The following is a 21,285-nucleotide window of genomic DNA, read 5'->3' as shown; positions in this document are numbered from 1 at the left end:
ATAAAAGCTAACGGTAAATATCATACCGTTCTTATTTGTCAACTTACAGTGTGCACTTACCATATGTACAAATTTTGAATTGTTGAACTTTTGAAAAAAATATTCAAAGAACAATAGAAAATGTGCTGGGGTATACATAGTTTTGTCGGATACTGTATGTAGCTACAACAACTACATCATAACATTATAAATAAAATCAATTTAATGCAATCTTATATTCCCATAGAAATGGATGTAGAGGAGACCCAAACCACCTCCAACACCGTAAGGTCCGAAATCGCTGCTCCCAAAGCGTTGGCTGCACCCGTTGCCGCTCCAAGGACCAATGTTATGCGCCCCCCGCCATCCGCCGCAGCAGTCAGAGAAATAAGAGAAGAGCAGCTAGTGGAGCCACAGGGGCCTCCATGTTGCAGCCTGTGCCATCGCCCACACGCCCTGAAACGATGCACCATCTTCCAAAGTATGAAGCCCGCTCAACGACAGCAGGTTGCACGGGCCCACGGGCATTACATGACCTGCCTGGCAGATGACCACGCCACCATAGAGTGCTGGGCTGACGGTGCCTGTCAATATTGCCACAGGCCGCACCACACTCTGTTCCATCGATTTCCCACACGAGCCAATCACATCAACTCCCGTACCAGACCACGCAGCGATCCTATCCGGCGACGACGACGTACCCAACCAACCACAACACGTACACAGCCATCTCCGCCACGCCACGCTCATCGCCAGCAACAACGGCGCTCAACAGGGTTGAGCGCTGTACTCAGTACACTACAACAGCTGCAATGGCTCCTAGCCGATTAATTCGCCTAGGGGGCCGGGATGTTCACATGAGCTATGAGCGTTCTGCAGCATCCCACATCGCATCACCTCACGTCACATCGCATCACGTCACGACACAACACCTCATTACACAACAGTTCACAGCACACACCACTACACACACACGCATCAAACACAGTACTTGACACCGCTCACTATTACAACACAACAACCACACGATCATCAACGAGACGACTCGGATTAATCTAATATTCACCACCCAAACTATCAAAAGGGATAGATCCGAACGGGATCGCTCTCTTATTCGTTCCATCCGTGAAGAAAGACGGTCGACCCGCAAGTATTCATTCCAAAATTCCGCAACCTCCGCATTTTTCGATTTGTGACTTCCCGCCAGAGTGACGTGTGTCCCGGATTTCGCCGCAGTGGCAGTGTGAAAACCCATACAAAAAATCATAAAATTGTTATATTAATACAAAAAAAAAAGAATACATACAAGTGTATATTCAGTTAGTGAAATAAACGAAATAAATTTTGAATACAGATTGTGCGATAGAAAGTGCTTTTTAGTTGGCATAAGTATACTATATCGAGTAAGTATACTAGTGTTACACGTTAACAGGTGTGTTTTTTTACGTGGCGGGTCCCAAACCCAGCGCACAACCCTATGTAGGGGATATTTCGCCTTCTCACTTTAGCTCGCTTTCAAACGGACGTTCTTAGGCTACCCAGAGGATACTTGGTCAAGGACCGGAAGTAGTGAGCTGCTTGAGTTATATGTAAAAGAATCGTTTCTGGCCATTCCCAAGTGAATGGCGATCAGAGAACTTTCCACACTTGCGTGACACATGACTCCATCCTCCCTTTTCAAATTTGCTTTCATCTATTTGAACAGTTTTACCAGGGCCGCCAATTTTACCTACCGCTACCTGATGATCAACCTGGTATAATACTACGGCTTCGCGGCAGTAATTATACCAGTCACATATAGTAGCGCTAGATAAATCTGGTTCCCTGATAAAAACTGTTCTTCCTCACTTCCGCAAGCGACCAATGAGATGCATACAATTCCCACGACAGCCGGTTCTACGCACCGGAATTGACTCGGATTTCATCCGACCAAGGGCTGTTTTTTCGGCGAAAAAAAAAAAAATGCATACGCATACATTAGATAAAATACTTGAGGAAGTGGTATTTTCGCGTTATCGAACAAGGTATCGCTCGACCTTGCCAACCGACAACCACCTTTCCGGCATCGGAACACCCCAACAGTGCTACTTTGATTTAATGACAGCGTCATTGGCACTTTATGCGTACGACACATTTCAGATTTTAAAATCAATTCTTGGTCTTCCGCAAAGGAAATACGTTTTTCGTAAAATGTCTTCGGCATTGTCATTTTTGTTCGTATCCCATAATTGATCATAGCGAAAAGTGTGCGAACTTCATTTGCATTTGAAGTAGCTATTAGTGATTATCATGTTCCAGCAATTGTAATTGCTGGCATGCTTCTCAAGAAGTTTCACACACCGTATCATTCACAGTACGCAATGACTCAAATGAAGTTGAACCGCGTACATTAATAAATAGCAACCGAAGGTAGAAACAATCGTCGTTTTTCGGGTGGATTGTATAAATTTGTCCTAATGCATTAGTTGAGAACACACCTGGATGTCCATCTACTGGTTGGCCTTGCTTTCTGCGTAACTATTTCTCGACGATGCATTCCATGTATAATATCAAGGCATTTCTGAATAGAGCAATGTTCTCGCAAACGGATCACTGACGAAAGTTGTGAAATAACTCGTCAATGTTAATTTTGTTGCTGGCGGTGTTTCCACTGGTACTGTATTCCCTGGTTTGAAGTACACTCTTTGGCCATTCTCCAAATTAACTGCGAGACGTACAACAGTCGGAAAACGTTCATGAATTTCCAAAGTAAGTCTCCTAAAAAGCGCTTTATTGCAGTTCACGTATCGACCATATCGTTCAAAACCAATAACCGCCATGTTGCTTCCTTTGGTGAAGTACTTACAAACGTATTTTATCGATTTCACGAAACTGCAATACTCAACATTGACATGAGTTTTGAATGCGAATTAGACAACAGTGGCGAATATGATACGATCCATGTATTGTCAACTTCGATGTGTTGTTAACTTCGATATTCACTCCTCTAAATTGAATCCTAAATATTCTGGCATTGTAAGCGACGCCGATAGAGTGGATATCCATTATTTCCAGTTTGTGTTTCCGAAAGAAAAGCATGTGGATAGTGTTTCGTGCATTTATTGTCAGACATACAAACCGAAGTGGGACTGTAGTGTCCGCAAGGTCCATGAACCATTTTGTTTTTCGCCACTCCTTATATTACTGGGTATTTCTCTGGATCAGGAATTTCCGCAGAAATGATTTCATCAATTTGATCTGGTGTAACCACCATCCAAAGAAAAATCTCTTTTTTGTCACTCAACAGAGTACATCTAGCATCTAACAGCACAACATATACGTTGCTTCAAGATAAAGTTCATCAAACATCGTAGCTGTTGTTTGAAAAGTCGTGCTGTGACATCGTGACGATCGCTTGCTGATTGACCGCGATCCATAATTCCACACGTATATCACCGCATTTTGGGAGTACTTCTTGCCTTGCCTTGGGCTGCCATACGTTGATGGCAAAAAGAACGCGGACCGATATTAGGGCGACCTCTTCGTGGCTTCGTAACAAATTTCAATCTGCAATTGATCTTTTTGTGTGAAACATACGTAAAGTTTTCACTAAATAATTTTCAATAATTTTTCTTTTGAATAACTGGAATAAAAAAGCAAGCGACCGAAATTGAACGATTCAAATAATTTACAAATCAAAATATTGAAAAACAAAACAAACAAAAATTGAAAAAAAATGTGTAAGGAAAAAAGTTACTTTTTTGGAATTATTAATTTTCCGACTTTTTCTCATGAAGAGTATAATGCATTTTCATTTCTAAACCTTACGCGATCCACAACGAACAACCTCTGAAAATTTCATCAAGATTGGTGCAGCCGTTCTCTTAGCGTTACTAACAAACAAACATTCATTCGTTTGTATGGGAAAACGGGGGTTTTCCGGCAATTATTCCGTAAAAACCATCCTTGAACCTCAACGAACATTTTAAAAAAGGAATTGACAAAATTGGTCCAGGCGTTGTTTAGTTATGCGCTTAGCAACACACTTTGCGATTCATTTTTATATATAAGATATATTATAAATTTTATATACTTTAAATTTGTGTCCTGGATACAGGCATAAACGCGGAATTCAAATGAAATGAATATGAAAATTATTAATTAAATGTAGTTTAAAAAGGGGAAATGCGGAATTGATAAATGAGAAGATAATGACAATACGGACAACAAAAAGAACGGTACCTTGTTTAGTTGTAACAATATCCGTTATAAAAATGTAGTTTAAAGAGGGTAATATACCCTATTTAACAAAACTTTTAGATTTCCTTTGTGCATTGGAAGTCTTCGCTCTGGCCGAACCCACACCAGGGTAAACATTAGTCCATTCGCGTCCTACTTCTTTCTGCATTTGCGGCCTTCGGCCACGCTTAAAAAAAACCCTGGTCGATCCAACACCGGGGTGTGTCAGGTTTTTTTTAAGTAAACTCCTTTTAGGCGTCGGCGGCCTGCCCGATCAAAAATCATGATATATCAAGAAAAGAGGCAATGATTTATGTATTTGGGTTTAATCTATATTTTATTCATTTTTATTCGTTTGATAACTGTGTAATTATGGCAACACTTATTATCTGTCAGCACGGAATGTTTTTGTTACTGTGCATGTAATGAAATTTGTGTTGCTCTCAAGAAATGTAAAAACTTCATATAAGAAAACGCTTAAGAAATGGTCAAGAAAATTTCCTGGGGTGAAGAAAATTTCCTGCGGTTAATTTTCGTGTGCTAGTATGCAGCTCTTAAGAAATCTAGTACAAATTTTTAATACATTTTTTCAATAACATTCGAATATGGGCAAGTCTGGTTTTTCGAAGAAACATGAAATCAACAATTGTTTCTTGAAGGAATTTCAAAGTAATCGTTAAATTCATCCTAAATTAGTTAAAATCATTATTATGAAGAAATTTTTTTTCTTGAGCATTTACTTGAGAGCTGGAAACACACCTATAAAGCGAGAATGGTTTAAAAAAAATTATATATTAGAGAAAAACGTTATTATCCCTCATCGAGACCTTCGGGTCTGGCCAGGCATATTTTGTTTTTAAATGTTATTTAAATATATTTAGAGTGTAGCAAACGACTTGCGCTTCCAGGTAGCTTCCTAGAATTTTATTGTCTATAGAATTCAGAAAAAGAATTCAAGGATATCGTATCGAAAACGACGAAAAAAGGATATTATAATATTACACCTTAGTGCACCAATGGTGCTTGGCTAGACCCCATATATTTTGTATGAAAATATATGAACTTTGTATGTTTCTATCACTTCGCACGGTAGATTTATCTGCTTTCATGTTCATTACATGTCCAAATTGGTTTGTATGTTTATCTAGATAGATAGATAAATTAATGAGGATTGCACCGCGACCTAGGGTCTATTGTGCCCTCTCCTAAGTCACTACGCCTCAACTAGCCCCAGCAATTTGATAAATTCCAATATACTGCTAAGTGCTATTGAGGCGATGTGATCCCTATTTAGAAACATGGATCCTAGGGCCTTGGTCCTGCGCCTACAGATTGCCGTGCAATCCATTAGCAGGTGTTCTGGAGTTTCGGGTTCCAAATCGCAGAACCGGCAATTTGCACAAGGAGCTAGGCCCATGTTGAATAAGTGCTTCTTCAGCTTGCAATGGCCGGTGTAGAAGGCGATCAGTAGCCTGATTTTATTTCTTGGGAGATTGATTATGCATTTAAACCTTTTGAGGTTATAACTCTTCATCAGCAACTTTGCGTGCCGCAAGCCTGAAAGGTGTTGCCAATGTATCTCCCTACCCACTGCTACATCATTGCGGACCTGCTCCTTTATGGTGTGGGGGACCCACCGCTATGAAAGGTTCCGGTCCTACCATGCTGGTGGATGCTGCAGAGCGGGCAAGCTCATCGGCCAGTTCATTACCGGCGATGCCTCTGTGGCCTGGCACCCAAATAAGGTGCACCTGGTTGCATTCTGCAAGACTGTTGAGCCGGTCTATACACTCCTGCACCAATAGCGATTTTATCTCGTAAGACGAGATCGCCTTGAGTGCCGCTTGGCTGTCGCTAAGTATAGCTATACGTTCGTTGCGATAGCCGCGTTGGAGGTTCAACTCTACGCACCGACTTATAGCAAATACCTCCGCTTGGAATATGCTCGGAAACTTACCCATAGGTATGGAGAGTTTTGTGCGTGGTCCTGCGACCCATATGTCAATTTCCTCCGACGTTTTCGAGCCGTTGGTGTATCACTTCACTACTATCCCTGAGTAGCAGCTCGAATGCGGAGTCGCTCCATTCGGCCTTGCTGCCGAGGGTGATCTTAAACTTCTTAGTGAAGTTCAGCTTTTTGTTAATGCCGTCCCTTGGAAGAGGAGCCAGTGGTATAATGCCACTTAGCTCTTCCATGCGTTGGGACGAGATTATTTTACCTATGCCAGTCCCCTCTGCTGTCATTTGAAGCAGAGTGTACTTGGCGACTTGACCAATTAGTAGGTGTAGCGGGGTGAGCTCCAGCAGGGCCTCAAGTGCAGCTGTCGGGCAGGTGCGCATAGCTCCTGTCATACAGACGCACGCAAGCCTTTGCAGTTTCGATAGTTTGAGTGCTACCACCACCGCCCCGTAGGTGACAATTGGTCGCACTATCATGGTGTACAACCATCTGATGATCCTTGGTTTGCACCCCCAGGATCTACCAGCCAGCCGGTTGCACACCATCAATGCCTTAGTAGCTTTGACCATGGTCAGGTCAATGTGCTGCTTCCATCTTAACGTGGAATTCAGCGTGAGACCAAGATATTTGACCATGTTTGTCATCTCTATCTCCCTGCCTCCGAGTGTTAAGTTTCTCAGGCCAGGCAGAGACCTGCGCCTCGTAAATGGGACGATGGTCGTTTTCAGAGGGTTGATGTTTAGTCCAACACTGTTGCACCAACCCTTGGCTAGACCTAGTCCCCTTTGTACGATATCGCAGAGAGTACTCACAAATTTGCCTCTAGCTATGATAACAATGTCGTCCGCATATCCTTGACAGCGGATTCCATTGTTTGTTAGCAGCACCAGTAGTTCGTCCACGACTAGGCTCCACAACAGGGGGGATAGAACTCCTCCCTGTGGGCAGCCCTTAGTAGTACCGAGACGGATAGTGGTGCCTCCTGATGTGGTTTCAGCTATTCTGGTGCGCAGTACAGCTTCTATCCACCTGCGCACTGTAGGTGCCACATTCCTTTTCTCCAGTGCCCTTGCCACGCTCCCGTGGGACGCATTGTCAAAGGCACCTTCGATGTCTAGGAAGGCGCATAGCGTCACCTCCCCCGTATCCAGCGAGCTCTGTATCTCCGAGGTTAGCTGGTACAGGGCGGTATTCGTCGACCTGCCCGCTCTGTACGCGTGCTGATTTGCATGCAGGGGTGTAGTTTCAAGTGCCTTCGATCTTATTTCCTGGTCTAGGATCTTTTCCATACTTTTCAGTAAGAAGGAGGTTAGACTAATCGGTCTAAAGGATTTAGCCAGCGAATAGTCTTTCCTTCCCACTTTCGGTATAAAGATCACTTTTGCTGTCCTCCAGGGTTCAGGGATATACGCCAGCGCCAGACTATCTCTCATCAGCTGTACAAGGTGTGGCAGTAGGATCTGCTCACCTTGTTGCAGAAGCGCCGGAAAGATGCCGTCCGCACCCGGAGACTTGAATTTGGCGAACGAGGCCGTGGCCCACGTGACTGAGTCCGCAGTAAACAGATTTCTTGCGAGCACCCAGTCCAGGCGAGATGGCTTGTGCTCTGCTCCAGGTAGGCACAGGTCCACCTCAACCGTCTCCGGAAAATGCGCACGTAGGAGTACCGTAGCCCTGTGCCCTATGTTTATCTAGGTCAAATACTTTAGCCGCTAGAGCGTTTTAAAGGTTCAAAATGTTACAACCCGTAGGAACACCGGGGACATTCAGAGCTTTCGTGAGAGCCCTTGGGCTGAACTAACTCGCAAAATGGTTTTAAGCCCCCCCGGCCCCATACCCCTCAACTGTAGTGAAACAAAAGGGGGACATGGTGAAAACCCATTTTCGCCTATTGCCACGCCTAGGTCAAATACTTTAGCCGCTAGAGCGGTTTATAGGTTAAGAAAAATGTAATTTTTTTCAAAATGTTACATTTTTTGTGAACGCTATTGCCACGCCAAGCGTGAACAAGGCATTCAATTTGATTTCAACCAAATCGAGAGGTAAGAAATTTCAAAAATGTATCTATATTGTACATATATGAGCGTAAACACAACACGTATTTCCATACAAATGTATGTAATGTTCGACTAAGTGTATCAGACCGTTGGTCTCGACTAGGGTTATACAATACCTAATAAATACCGGTTTCATATTACCAATGGAAACTACAATATTTTTAGCTGTCTTACTATTTCCAAAGTCTGAATATAATATACATATTCCCAGAAACTCTTTTGTTAGATTTTTCTACTCCGATGATGTTTTTTGAAGCGCAGCCGAAGGCCACCCGCGCAAAAAGCAGCTCGACACAAAAGAACAATGAACACCCCGCAGTTGGACCGAGCAGAGTTATTTTTTTAATCGCGTAAAACTTAGAATAGCATCCCCGGATTTCGGGGATAAAATGGGTTTCAGTGGATGGGTATCGCGCCGCGCATCAAAAAAAAATAACCATGGCAACCCTTTTCTTGGGGAATGTTTACTTTAGTATCCCATTTTGAAAAGGTTTTGCGCAAAGGGGGAGGGGGCTGGGGGCTTGCTCATTTGAAAGGTAATGAATGGAGCTTTTGAATAATAGCACCCTTCCCTCCCTAGGACCACGGGGGGCTCTAGGGCAGCCTCCTGAAAATGGTGTAAAATCGCAGTTTTTCCATACAATTTTCACTAATTATTATAAAATGTATGTATTTTTACGCATAGAGTGACTCTATGTTTAGTATTTTTATTATTTCAATGAATTAAACTGGAAATCCACTTTATTTAAATAATAAAAACACTGAAAATTAGAAATTGTATATGTATCGGTAATACCAAGATAACCCAACCAGCCATTTATACAAGACCCTCAAAAGTGGGCAATATATTACGTCCATATAACGAAATAGTATAATATATTACATTGAAACAAGCGCCGCAGGCGAAAATTTGGAATAAAAAATCACGTTTAAAAATGTGCTTTTTTTGCTTACTTATATCTAAAAAACAAATTAACATTTAACAATAAGTTTACATTTAAACCAAAGTTTAATTCATTGGCTATCCGTGCTATATAAATTTAAAAAAATCCGTGCACGCATTTAGGAGGAATAAGCAGTGAAAATGAGATACTAAAATAAACCCAACCCTTTTCTTATTGTACAAATGCAGAGAATTGTAGCTAAAATAAAATAATTAAAATAAAGCTTTATTTACAACAAATATTAAAAAAAATTATATAAATTTAAACGTTATAGTGAAGTACTAGTAAGTGAAAAGTGCATAATATAAGTTAAAAAGTTACTCACAATATACAAATTATCAATGTAAAAGTTGTCAATTTTTCAACTTTAAATGCAAATATCTTTAAAACTATAAGTCAGTGGGGCACGATTCAGATTACTTTGTCGGAGGGGTAAAAAAAACGAATTTCCGTATAAATGGGGTATGTACGGATAGGGGAGCTTCTCCAGAGAAGGAATATCAAAAAATAATGTAAAAATCTATATAAATAAAAATGAATACCAAAAATGTATGTACGCGCATAACTCATAACGCCTGGACCAATTTTGCTAATTCTTTTTCTTAAATATTCGTTGAAGTTCAAAGATGGTTTTTAAGGCGCGAAAAATTCGAATAATTTCCGGAAAACCTCTAAAAAACAGCCCTTTTCTTTTCCCCCATACAAACGTTACATACATACATACATACAGTGTGCGACAAAACTAAAGCACGGAATCTGCCTTGTCGGTATTTAACCGAATAAAATCATAAAGTAGGCATTACGTGATGTTTTATTGATTTGTATTATTAGATCATGTATTCTTCTTTTAAAATTAGTAAAAATTAAACAAATTAACTTACTAAAATATTATATAAAATTAAATATATGAAGAACTCCAAAAATCTGGTGCGACAAAACAAAAGCACATAACTAAGAATTTACATTAATTGCACATTAATTGTTTGTCAAACGGTTTTTAATGATCAAAAATGTTGGATATGTGTAGATATTACCTAATTAGAAAAATATTAATGCATATTCAGTTGCAGTTCGTCTTTCAGTACGGTTGGTTGTATGTTAAAGAGAAAGATATTTCAATGGCTCGAAATAAGTATTCTGTTCATTTTAGAAAAAAATTTGTTAAGGATTTTAAGAAAAGAGAATCGGTTATGACTATTGCAAAAAAGTTTGGAATAAATCATCCTAATGTTTCCCGAACATTTAGCTGATTTAGCAAATCAAGCTCTTTGGTTACAGCGCATAGAGGTAGATGGCCGTGGAGAGCAACCGAACGAGAGGATAAGGGAGTCATTCGGGCAATAAAAAATTACCCTTTTATATCGGCAATATCTATTGTAAGACAATTACGGTTAAATATATTACAGAGATCCATACAACGTCGAGCTGTCGATGGGGAATTTTCATGCTACCTGTAGCAAGTTATTGCAAAAAAGCCGTATTATTTATTTAAAGAACAGACTGGCGTGATTGGAATTTGTGAGGATGCACATAAATTGAGCGATTACCAAATGGCAAACTGTACTTTTTCTGGCGAATCGAAGTTTAATATCAAAGATTGAGATGGGCTGAAGCTGGTAGGCAGACCGAAGGGACAACGCCTAAATCAACGTTATAAAACAAGCGCGGTGAAACATGGTGGAGACAATGTACTAATGTGGGGTTGTTTTCCAGGGATTGCAATAGGATAAATTCATCATATAAACAGTATAATGGACAAATATAAGCATAAAAATATTTCTCAGAATATTAATGCTGCCACATGTTGCAGAAGAAATGGCTTTAAAATGGAGTTATCAACATCACAACGACCAGAAACACACTGCTATTTGTGCAAAACAGTGGTTTGTTGATAACAGGAATGAGGTTTTGAAACGACTCGCACAATCACCTGATCTCAATCCCATAGAGAACCAATGGTAAATTGTAGATCGAAAAATCAGACTTGAGAATTGTAAAAATAAGGCCGTTTTATACATTCAAGTGAAGGTAGCATGGAAAAGCATTTCCTGGGACACATCAAATAAATTAATTGAGTCCATGCCTAGCCGATGTGCAACTGTATTGAAAAATAAGGGATACGCAACCAAATATTGAAAGACATAAATTTTTCAATCATAAAACCATTTCGTGCTTTTGTTTTGTCGCACCAAATTTTTGGAGTTTTTCATATATGGTATTTTATATATTTTTTACAGTTAATTTGTTTAATTTTTACTAATTTTAAAAGAAGAATACATGAACTAATAATACAAATCAATAAAACATCACGTAATGCCTAATTTATGATTTTATCCAGTTAAATACCGAGAAGGTAGATTCCGTGCTTTAGTTTTGTCGCACACTGTATGTACATATATAAAAATGAATGTTGTTGTTGTTGTTGTTGTTTTAACGGAGATTCAATCCCCGTTGGGATGGTAAATATCATTTGTGTTGTCGTCGAGGTCATCTAACGGTAGGCCCAAGAAACGTGCTGTTTCGACGGGGTCGGACCAAAGGGAGGAGGGTGTTAGATGGGTAGGGTTTGTGGGGCATGCAAAGAGGTGGTCAGTGTGTTTGTTAGTAACACTAAGAGAACGGTTGAACCAATCTTGATGAAATTTTTAAAGGTTATTTGTTGTGGATCGGGAAAGGTTTAGAAACAAAATACCTTATACTTTTCATGAGGAGAAGTCGGAAAATTGGACAATTCTAAAAAGTAACATTTTCCATACACATTTTTTTCAATTTTTGTTTTTGTTTTTCAATTTTTGATTTGTAAATTATTTGAATTGTTCAATTGCGGTCGCTTGCTTTTTTATTCCGGCTATCCAAAGGAAAAATTATTCAGTGAAAACTTTATGTGTGTTTCACACAATATGATCAATTGCATATTGAAATTAGTTACGAAGCCACGAAGAGGTCGCGCTAATATTGGTCGGCGTTCTTTTTGCCATCAACGTATGTCAGCCCAAGAAAATGCAAGAAGTACTCCCAGAATGCGATGACATACGTGCGGAATTAGGGATCGCGGTCAATCAGCTAGCGATCGTAACGATATCACAGCACGACTTATCAAACAATAGCTGCGATGTTTCATGGTCTTTATCTTGAAGCAACCTATGGTATATATGGTGCTGCTAGATGCTGAATGTATTCTGTTGAGTGGCAAAAAAGAGATTTGCCGCACACACACATTCTTCTTTGAATGCGGATGGTGATTACACCAGATCAAATTGATGAAATCATTACAGCGGAATTTCCTGATTCAGAGATAGATCCAGAATTATACGAAGTGGTGGAAACCAATATGGTTCATAGACCTTGCGAACCTTACAATCCCACTTTGGTTTGTATGTTTGACAATAAATGCACAAAACACTACTCATGTGCTTTTCTTTCGGAAACGGAAATGGGAAATAATGGATATTCACTGTATCGGCGTCGCTCACCAGACGACAATGGCAGAACATTTAGCATTTAGAGGCGTGAATATCGACGTTAACAACACATCGAAGTTGACAACACATGGATCGTACCATATTCGTCACTTTTGTCTAATTCACATTCAAACTCATGTCAATGTTGAATATTGCAGATTGGTGAAATCGATCAAATACGTTTGCAAGTACGTCTCCAAAGAAAGCAACATAGCGGTTATTGGCCTTGAACGATATGAGATCAGCAGTATCGAATGGGTGTGAACTGCAATAAAGCGCTTTGTAGGATATTTACTTTTGCAATTCATGAAAGTTTGTAGACTGTTGTGCAGGACAATGCGATAGTTACTTCGCATGCCACTGAAGTTCGCATACTTTTCACGAAGATCATTCGACATATCAGCCTTCAAATTCGCGTTAATTATGGGATACGAAAAAATGACATTGCCGACGACATTTTACATTGTACGGATATTCGCTTAGAATTGGAAATGGGCAAATTTCGGTTGATACTTACACTGCAGTGGTTTGATATCAATTTCACCTCCCTTTTGTCAATTCACTTCAACGGAAGATGAATTCATCACGAATGTTTATCCGAGCATTGGTCAAAGTATCGTAACTGCAATTGCTTGAGTGCATCTTTTGCGTCTAAAAGTTGGATCTGTCATTATTATGTTTCACAATCTTCATGCGCCGAAACTGTGTAATGGAACCCGACTGATTATGACGCAGTTATCGAATAAAAGGGACAGCCATTTGAGTTCAAACGTATTCAAATTCCAGGGAAAATTGCCTTTGCGTTGACAATCAACAGGACACAAAGGAAATCTGGAAATGCTATGTTTTCAAACGGCCAGATATATGTATGTGGCATGTTGACGAGTTGAAACCCATCTTCTCTGTATATTTACGCACCAGAACAGAAATCAAAAAAATTATGGTTATTAAGCTGTGCTACATTAAAAAAATGTAGAAAAATAGAAAATAAATCATTTTCGACACAATACAATTTCAACTTTTTTTCATTTTCAAAACACATAATTTCACACAGGACAACAACTGCGGGGTCAGCTAGTTACTAATATTTTTAAAATATTCACGATTAAAAGTTCAAAAATTTGCACTAAGAAAACATGTTATTTCTCTATGTTTCACAAAATTTTTTCACCTTTTTTACTTTGTATATTTAAATACACACTCTAAGCTTTGAAATAAGCTTACATTCACTTTTATTTTGCTATATTTTACCTAAATTTATTAATTTAAAAATCCCTTAACACACTCATCGTTGAAAACAGGAAACCTGGTTGTAAAGGTTAGATTGTTTTACAATTATGAGGAAAACGAGCCTTGCCACATCTTAAACAGTAAATATGTAGGATTTTTAATAATTTTTTTTCTTTGTTTGTTTTATCGCGTGATTCTTTTTTCTATATGTATTAACTATAAAAAATATTTCTACATACATATGTATATGTGTAATACGTTATTTATGTGACTGAAATACTTTCGCGAAGTACTCCTTTCTGCGTTAGCGGCCGGCCGAGCAGATACCCGTGGTGACTGAAGTACTATCGCGTAGTACTCCTTTCTGCGTTAGCGGCCTTCGGCCGCGCTGTAAAAAAATAACCCTGGCCGAGCGAATACCCGGGGTGACTGAAGTAATATCGCGTAGTACTCCTTTCTGCGTTGGCGAGCCTTCAGCCGCTCTAAAAAATAACTCTGGCCGAGCGAATACGGGTGACTGAAGTACTTTCGTGTATTACTCCTTTCTGCGTTAGCGGCCTTCAGCCGCATCTAAAAATCACTCTGGCCGAGCGAATACCCGGGGGTGACTGAAGTACTTCGCGTAGTACTCCTTTCTGCGTTAAAAAAAAAAAAAAATATATTGACTTTTTGCTATAAAGTGGTTATATTCTTTGGTTATGCACTCATATTCAAACAAATTTAAGTTTTCGTTATAAAATTTATAGATTTTGCTATTATATCTGTCAGCGATTTCAATTTATTTTTTATGATACATTGGTTTGTATTTTAGGTGACGATATATATATTATTATATTTAAAATATGAGTTTTGGATATAAAGTGGTTATATTTTACAGTTATCATGCGCTCATATTGAAACAAAAAATTTGAGTTTTCATGCTGTACTGTAACCTTACACTTTATTACGTAACATTATTACTAATACATGTATGTATATAATATTACTTATTTGCTTAATAAATTTAAAAAGAAAATATCCATATGCATGAATAGAGAAATTTCTGCGAAAAAGAGGAAGTTCAGCGAATTGCCTTGTCATCACATGGCAGCGCTCCATTTCTTCGTAATTTTTGGTAAAAAAAAATGAGGTTCAAACGAGCGTAAAATGTAATTTTAAAGATTTTTAAAATAAAAAACCTGCTAAAAATGTAAATGTGGATTTATTTGAAAGATTATAGTGTAATTTAATATAATTTGAAGAAGAAAAAATGTGAATAAAGTGGGTTTAACGGTTAAATAGCTTCTTGAAATGTTCAATTTTGCGAATTTTTGAACTTTAAGGTCGAATATCTCGTAAACTAAGCGTTTACGGTACCTGTAACCCAATATATATTTTTTTAATCAGGAGGACTTCCTCGCCAACGGTACCTTCAAATCCCCCAAAAAAAAAATCGGAATTGTGCCGTCACCAAAAATTTTAAAATATATTTTCGTGACCTGGAGAACGTCACCTTTCCAGTGAACACATTTTATTCCTGAAATCCGGGGACGCTATTCTAAACCCCCCCCCCCTTTAAATTTTGTTTATTAAATAAAAAAGGTTCAAAAAATCCAAACAAAAAAAAAACCTTTTTGTACCATTGTCTCTATATATGTTTAACAAAAAATTTTTTGATTATATTTTCAAAACACAATATGTGGCAACACTGCATTTGTCATGTCATGTAAACAAAAACCCAAATGTGAGAGTGAATTGCAAAAAAGTTGGGAAATTTAATACAAATATCTCGAGAACTATGCCTGGGGGGAAATATATGTGAACTCGACAACTAAAAGCCCCCAAATTAGGGGTTCTATTCTAAAATTTACCTGGTTTTTAAACAGATAAATACATAGCTTTCAATACTTACCTATTTTTCCCCATCACCAATGGTATCATGCCCGCCATATAAAAGCCAACAAGCATAACGATTACGAGAAAACAAGCTTTAACTATCTTCCGCCATTTCTAATGTGCCTTTTTCTGTTTCAGACACAATTTAAATTAAAAGTTTTGTCTTTGCACTATATTTGAATCAAATTTTATATTGTGACATGCATTGGAATGCCATTTTTAAAGCTCTGCTATTATGGTATTGGCATTAATGTGTTCGCGGTTAAAAATTAATATTTACAAAACATGTGGAAGCATTGCGAGATTCAATTAGTAACACGACCCTCTAAAAAAAATATTTTTAAAAAAAGGTTTTTGCCCACTTCCTTAATTGTTTATTATTTTGATAGAAGGGGAAAAGAAACATGGATAGAACGAAAACTTAAAAAAGGAAAACGGTACTCCTACACGTTCAATATAAATTGACAACGATTCAGGGTAAACATATTTATTGAACGTGCAGCTTACCAACCTACCAGACGACATTTCATTGATAAATTGATACGAAACTCTTTGATTTGAGAGAGAGCTGTCACATTTTTTACAACATTTGCCAATGATGTCGCTGCTGAAATATATCAGATTGGCCATTTTATAAATAACTTTTGGGTATTTTGCAATTTTCACACTACTACTAAAAAAGGCACAATTCCGATTTCTTTAGCGCCGCGATCTGAAGGTACCGTTGGAAAGAGAGAGTCCTCGATTAAAAAGCATGCACGGTTATAGGTACCAAAAAAGATTCCGATTACCTTTGGGGGGGGGAAAAACCCCCGAACCCTGTATTCGTATAAGGGAACTTCTCCCGAGGAGGAATATGCAAAAATAACGTTGCTAACACATATATTTTTTTTTAAAAAATTCCCGATGAAAAAATTCAAACATTATTAATAACATTTCAATTATATTATCAATTATTTCACAATTTTTTAAAAATTTTAATCACATTTTTCACTTTGTTTATTTAAATATGCTCTCTAAACCTTGAAATATGTTAACATTTCACTTTTATTTTCTTATATTTTGCTTATCCCCGGTTCAGACCGAAAATTGATAATATTAGATTACATTTAAGCATTTCATAACCCAACAGTGTTCTTACTGCCGTTAGAAAGATAAAAAAACAGCTGTTATTGTCATTCAAGAATTCACATCGCTTAATATTTATCAAAAGGAAAGATTGTCATATAGTATTTTCAAATAAAAGCCGTCTTTTTTTTAATTTTTTCAATAATAAAAATAAGGGATGCATTTTTTCATTTGTTAAGTCGATTTTCAGGTGAAATTAGATTCATTGTTTTAAAAAAAAATTTGTTTGTTTACTTTTTTTCCCCCTTGTAGTGCCCCTAAATCAGCGGTGATAATGTAACAGGTTAACAGTCCCGACAAATAGATTGCGCAAAATCAGAGTCGCACAGGGAAATTTAGCGTGGATCAGTTTGAAATCATTTCAATGAAGTGTTTTGGGAAACAGTCATTTTTGAATGGCGAAATCTTGAAAAATTTTTTTAAGATTAGTGGGATAATCCTTTTTCAAAGCCGAAATCGTGTGATTAAAGGTGGGTTTTTAACATTAAATTTATTAATTTATAAATCACTTAGCACACTATCGTTGAAAACATTATACCATGTTCGGACCGAAAATTTAAAAGGGGAAAAAGAAGAAACGACTGGCGCGCTGTTGTTAACTCGGCTATAATCGTAAGCGGTTACTACGCCAATTAAGAAGAAGAAGAAGATTACATTTAATTACATTCACTAATCACCCTTTTTCACTGCCTTTGAAAGATGAAAAACCGTTTTTGCCATTCAATAATTCACATCGCTTAATAATTATTAAAACCAAACGTTTTCAAAAGAATTTTGAAATAAGAGCCGTCTTCTTTTAAATATTTTCCCCAAAAATAAAAAAGGATGCATTTTTTCATTTGTTAAACGATTTTCGGGTTAAATTATATTCATTGCTTTAAAAAACATTTGATTGTTTACATTTTTTTCCCTTTGTAGGGGTCTAAATCAGCTGTGATAATGTAATAGATTTAAATGCTGACGAGTAGATGGCGCTAAATCAGAGTCGCATAGAAAGATTTAGGGGGGATCAGTTTCAAATCACTCCGATGAAGTGATTTCGAACTGTCATTTTTGTATGGCGAAATCTTGATAAATATATAAGATTAGTGGTGTTTAAGCCAGCCCCCAACTTTTCCACCCCTAGTGAGTATATAACAAACCATTGCCAGTTAGCTGTTAATAGTTTTCTCTCAAACTGGCAATGGTTTCGTTAAAAACCCCCCAAAAAGGCGATTAAATAGTCAGCCTGGGGATTTTTTAGAGAGCGGGGAAGAAGACGTCGTCCACCGGCCACCACAACCAGCATCACCACAAGCACAAATCAGGAATATTTGGTAATCCCAACCCCTTTTTCCGTAAGAGGGGCAGCTGTTGGCGGGCCGACGATATTGATATCATCGGCCTCAACACCCGCGCCGTTAGTTCTGTTTTCCCAGGCTGGACAAGGAAGAAAGAAAATGGGTCTGGTAGTGAACGAAGTCACGACGAAATATCTCGTCATCAAACAAACAGTCGTCGCACTCGCGATTTGGCTCTCACGTCACTGTTGACAGTCATAACTTTGAAGTTGTAGATAATTTCGTCTATTTAGGAACCAGCATTAACACCACTAATAATGTCAGCCTGGAAATCCAACGCAGGATTGCTCTTTCCAACAGGTGCTACTTCGGACTGAGTAGGCAATTGAAAAGTAAAGTCCCCTCTCGACGAACAAAAGCTAAACTCTATAAGTCGCTCATAATTCCCGTCCTGCTATATGGTGCAGAGGCTTGGGCGATGACAGCAACCGAGAGTCGACGTTAGAGTTTTCGAGAGAAAAAATTTTGCGAAAGATTTATGGTTTCCCTTTTCGGGGGGGGCCAGGGGAAAATCGCATCCGATGGGAACGATGAGCTGTACGAGATATACGACGACATTGACATAGTTCAGCGAATTAAAAGACAGCGGCTACGCTGGCTAGGTCATGTTGTCCGGATGGATGAAAACACCCAGCTCAGAAAGTATTCGACGCAGTACCCGCCAGGGGAAGCAGAGGAAGATCTCCGCTCCGTTAGAAGGACCAAGTGGAGAAGGACCTGGCTTCGCTTGAAATATCCAATTGGCGCCACGTGCAGGTGAAGAAACGACTGGCGCGCTGTTGTTAACTCGGCTATAATCGCGTAAGCGGTGTTCACGCTAATTAAGAAGAAGAATCTAATAAAGAACCGACATTTTAATTTATTATATTAGACACAAACTTTTTGGTTTCATTTATTAATACATTTTTTTTTCTATTTCATATTCTCAACCATCGACGCATCGTCGGCGAGTGACTCGTCGAACGTTCGAGAATATTCAGAAAGTGGGATAAACCAAACAGCCGAAATCGTGTGATTAAGTGTCGGCGTCTGAACATGGTATTAGATTGTTTACAATTATGAAGAAAACGAGCGTTGCCACATCTTAAACACCAAATATGTAGGATTTTAAACGATTTTTCTTTTTTGTATTTTCGCGCGGCTCTTCTTTTTATACTAACTATGTATAATAAAAAAAATACTTTCCAAAAAATTTTCAAGCTATCGAGTTGTTATCACATTTGATTTATATTTAATAAACACAAAATAAGTAAAACTCTGTGGTAATATTATGAATTTCGTTAGGTACTCTTTCTTGCGTTATACCTTCGGTCGCGCCTTAAAAAAATTACCCTGGTCGACCCTATACCCGGAGAAGCTTTCGCGTAGTACTCCTTTAAGGTGGGTTCCCAGCTCTCAAGAAAAGCAAAAACTTCATATAAAAAACGCTTATGAAATGATCAAGAAGTTTTCTGGTGTTAAATTTTCTTGTGACAACATCCAGCTCTCAAGAAAATCAGTAAGTATATTTACTACTTTTATTTTATAAATTGTGGATAGGCAACACTGGTTTTGCAAAGAACTATCTATAACAGTTTCTATATATTTCGCGCACAGATCGTTAAAAATCAAACATTTTCGCGAACATGGATCGGTGCGCGAGTTAAGGATTGTATTCCTTATAATAGTAACAAACATCGAAACAACCTTTTGTCTCAGTAAACAGAGAAACAACCAGTTGGAACAATTGAAATGCACTATCACTACAATAAAGAAGATCCTAAACAAACAATTATCAAAACAACATTGAGTTGAATACCCACAACAACTCATCTTAAAAAAAAAGCAATTGCATCTAAGCAAGCAATATATATGTAAACAAAACTAAACAAATAATATAATCTATTTAACAAACTATCAACTAGTAATAAGTAAAACATATTAGTTAGTATAAATAGAAGTAAGAACCATGTAATAATGTCTTAAGAGTTTAAATAAAGTACACATCTCGGTGCAGCTAAAAATATATTCTTTTGACTAATTTTTACTTTATGTAAAAATTAACTGGGGGGCTCAACCGGGATGGCAAATTTATTTGCCGTCCAAAAAGCCAGATTTTATTCCGAAAGGAATAAATCAAAAATTCCACAGGAAGTAGGACTTCCAGCACTAAATGGCTGAAAAAGCGCAGAAACAAATGGCAATTGATATAAGTATAACTCCTGTAACAGCGGACAATACCTCCAGAATGAATCAAAAGCAGATCCCGAAAAAACGGACAGCGGCGAATTCAGCAAGGTTCACAACAGATCCTGGAACAGCGGACAGCGACAACTCCTGAAAAGTGGAACAAGGTAAAAAAGTATAGGTCCTGAAGTAATAGATAATACTTTCACCAAGATTCGCAATAGACCCTGAAAAAGCGGACAACGTTGAATCCCGAAAAATCTTGAAACATTGGACAGTTAATTATCAGTTAGGAAGAAGCAAAGATGGTCCAACTGCAAGCACAAGTAACTGCATTGATGGTAATTATGAACAAGCAACAAGAGGAATTTATACAAATTTATCCTCAAAAGTGAAAATTTCCACGAGCCACACCAATTACCCAAAAAAAAAGTACCGAAAACAAGGCAAGTAAAAAAGGAAAATTGTTGAATTCTGAAAAATTGAAATTAAAAAAAAAAAAAAATTAAAAATAATTATTTACTATATAATATAATATAAAAAGGTAAGCACAAAAAATTAATCAAATTATTATAAGCCGACTTCAAGCCTAGATGTTTTGAAATGAGGACATTTCATTTTAACAAAGGTGATTAAGAATGTATTCCTTATAATAGTAACAAGCATCGAGAAACAACCTTTTTGTTTCAGTAAACAGAATGCAGAAACCAGTAATAAAGGATGTACAACTCATTCCAGTGTGAGAGCGCCTCAAAATTAGCGTTTTTTATGACATTTTTCATTGTAGTCATATCAGAAAAAGCTATTTTTTGGGCATTTTAAATAAACACCGGATTCGCATTTTTCACACCACCTATGAGGTATGCAAAAGGGCGCGTTACCGAAGTTATTTTTGGGTGCTCGTTTCCCCAGTAGGCCTATATCATC

At 38.0% G+C, this 21,285-nt stretch overlaps 1 protein-coding gene across 1 annotated transcript; it reads left to right on the top strand.

The window, feature by feature from the left end:
* Positions 1-228: 228 nt before the first annotated feature.
* On the top strand, positions 229-1,207 carry LOC126766633 (uncharacterized). Its single transcript, XM_050484379.1, has one exon. The coding sequence runs from the start codon at positions 229-231 to the stop codon at positions 808-810; it is 582 nt and encodes a 193-aa protein (XP_050340336.1). The 3' UTR covers positions 811-1,207.
* Positions 1,208-21,285: the final 20,078 nt, after the last annotated feature.

The sequence above is a fragment of the Bactrocera neohumeralis genome, unplaced genomic scaffold, assembly GCF_024586455.1.
Source record: "Bactrocera neohumeralis isolate Rockhampton unplaced genomic scaffold, APGP_CSIRO_Bneo_wtdbg2-racon-allhic-juicebox.fasta_v2 ctg1950, whole genome shotgun sequence".
NCBI classification, from domain to species: domain Eukaryota; kingdom Metazoa; phylum Arthropoda; class Insecta; order Diptera; family Tephritidae; genus Bactrocera; species Bactrocera neohumeralis.
Note: the sequence above shows the minus strand (reverse complement) of the source record. Positions and strands in the feature narration are given on the sequence as shown.

Coding starts and splice junctions, on each gene's coding strand:
- LOC126766633 (XM_050484379.1), top strand. CDS start 229: ATGGATGTAGAGGAGACCCAAACCACCTCCAACACCGTAAGGTCCGAA.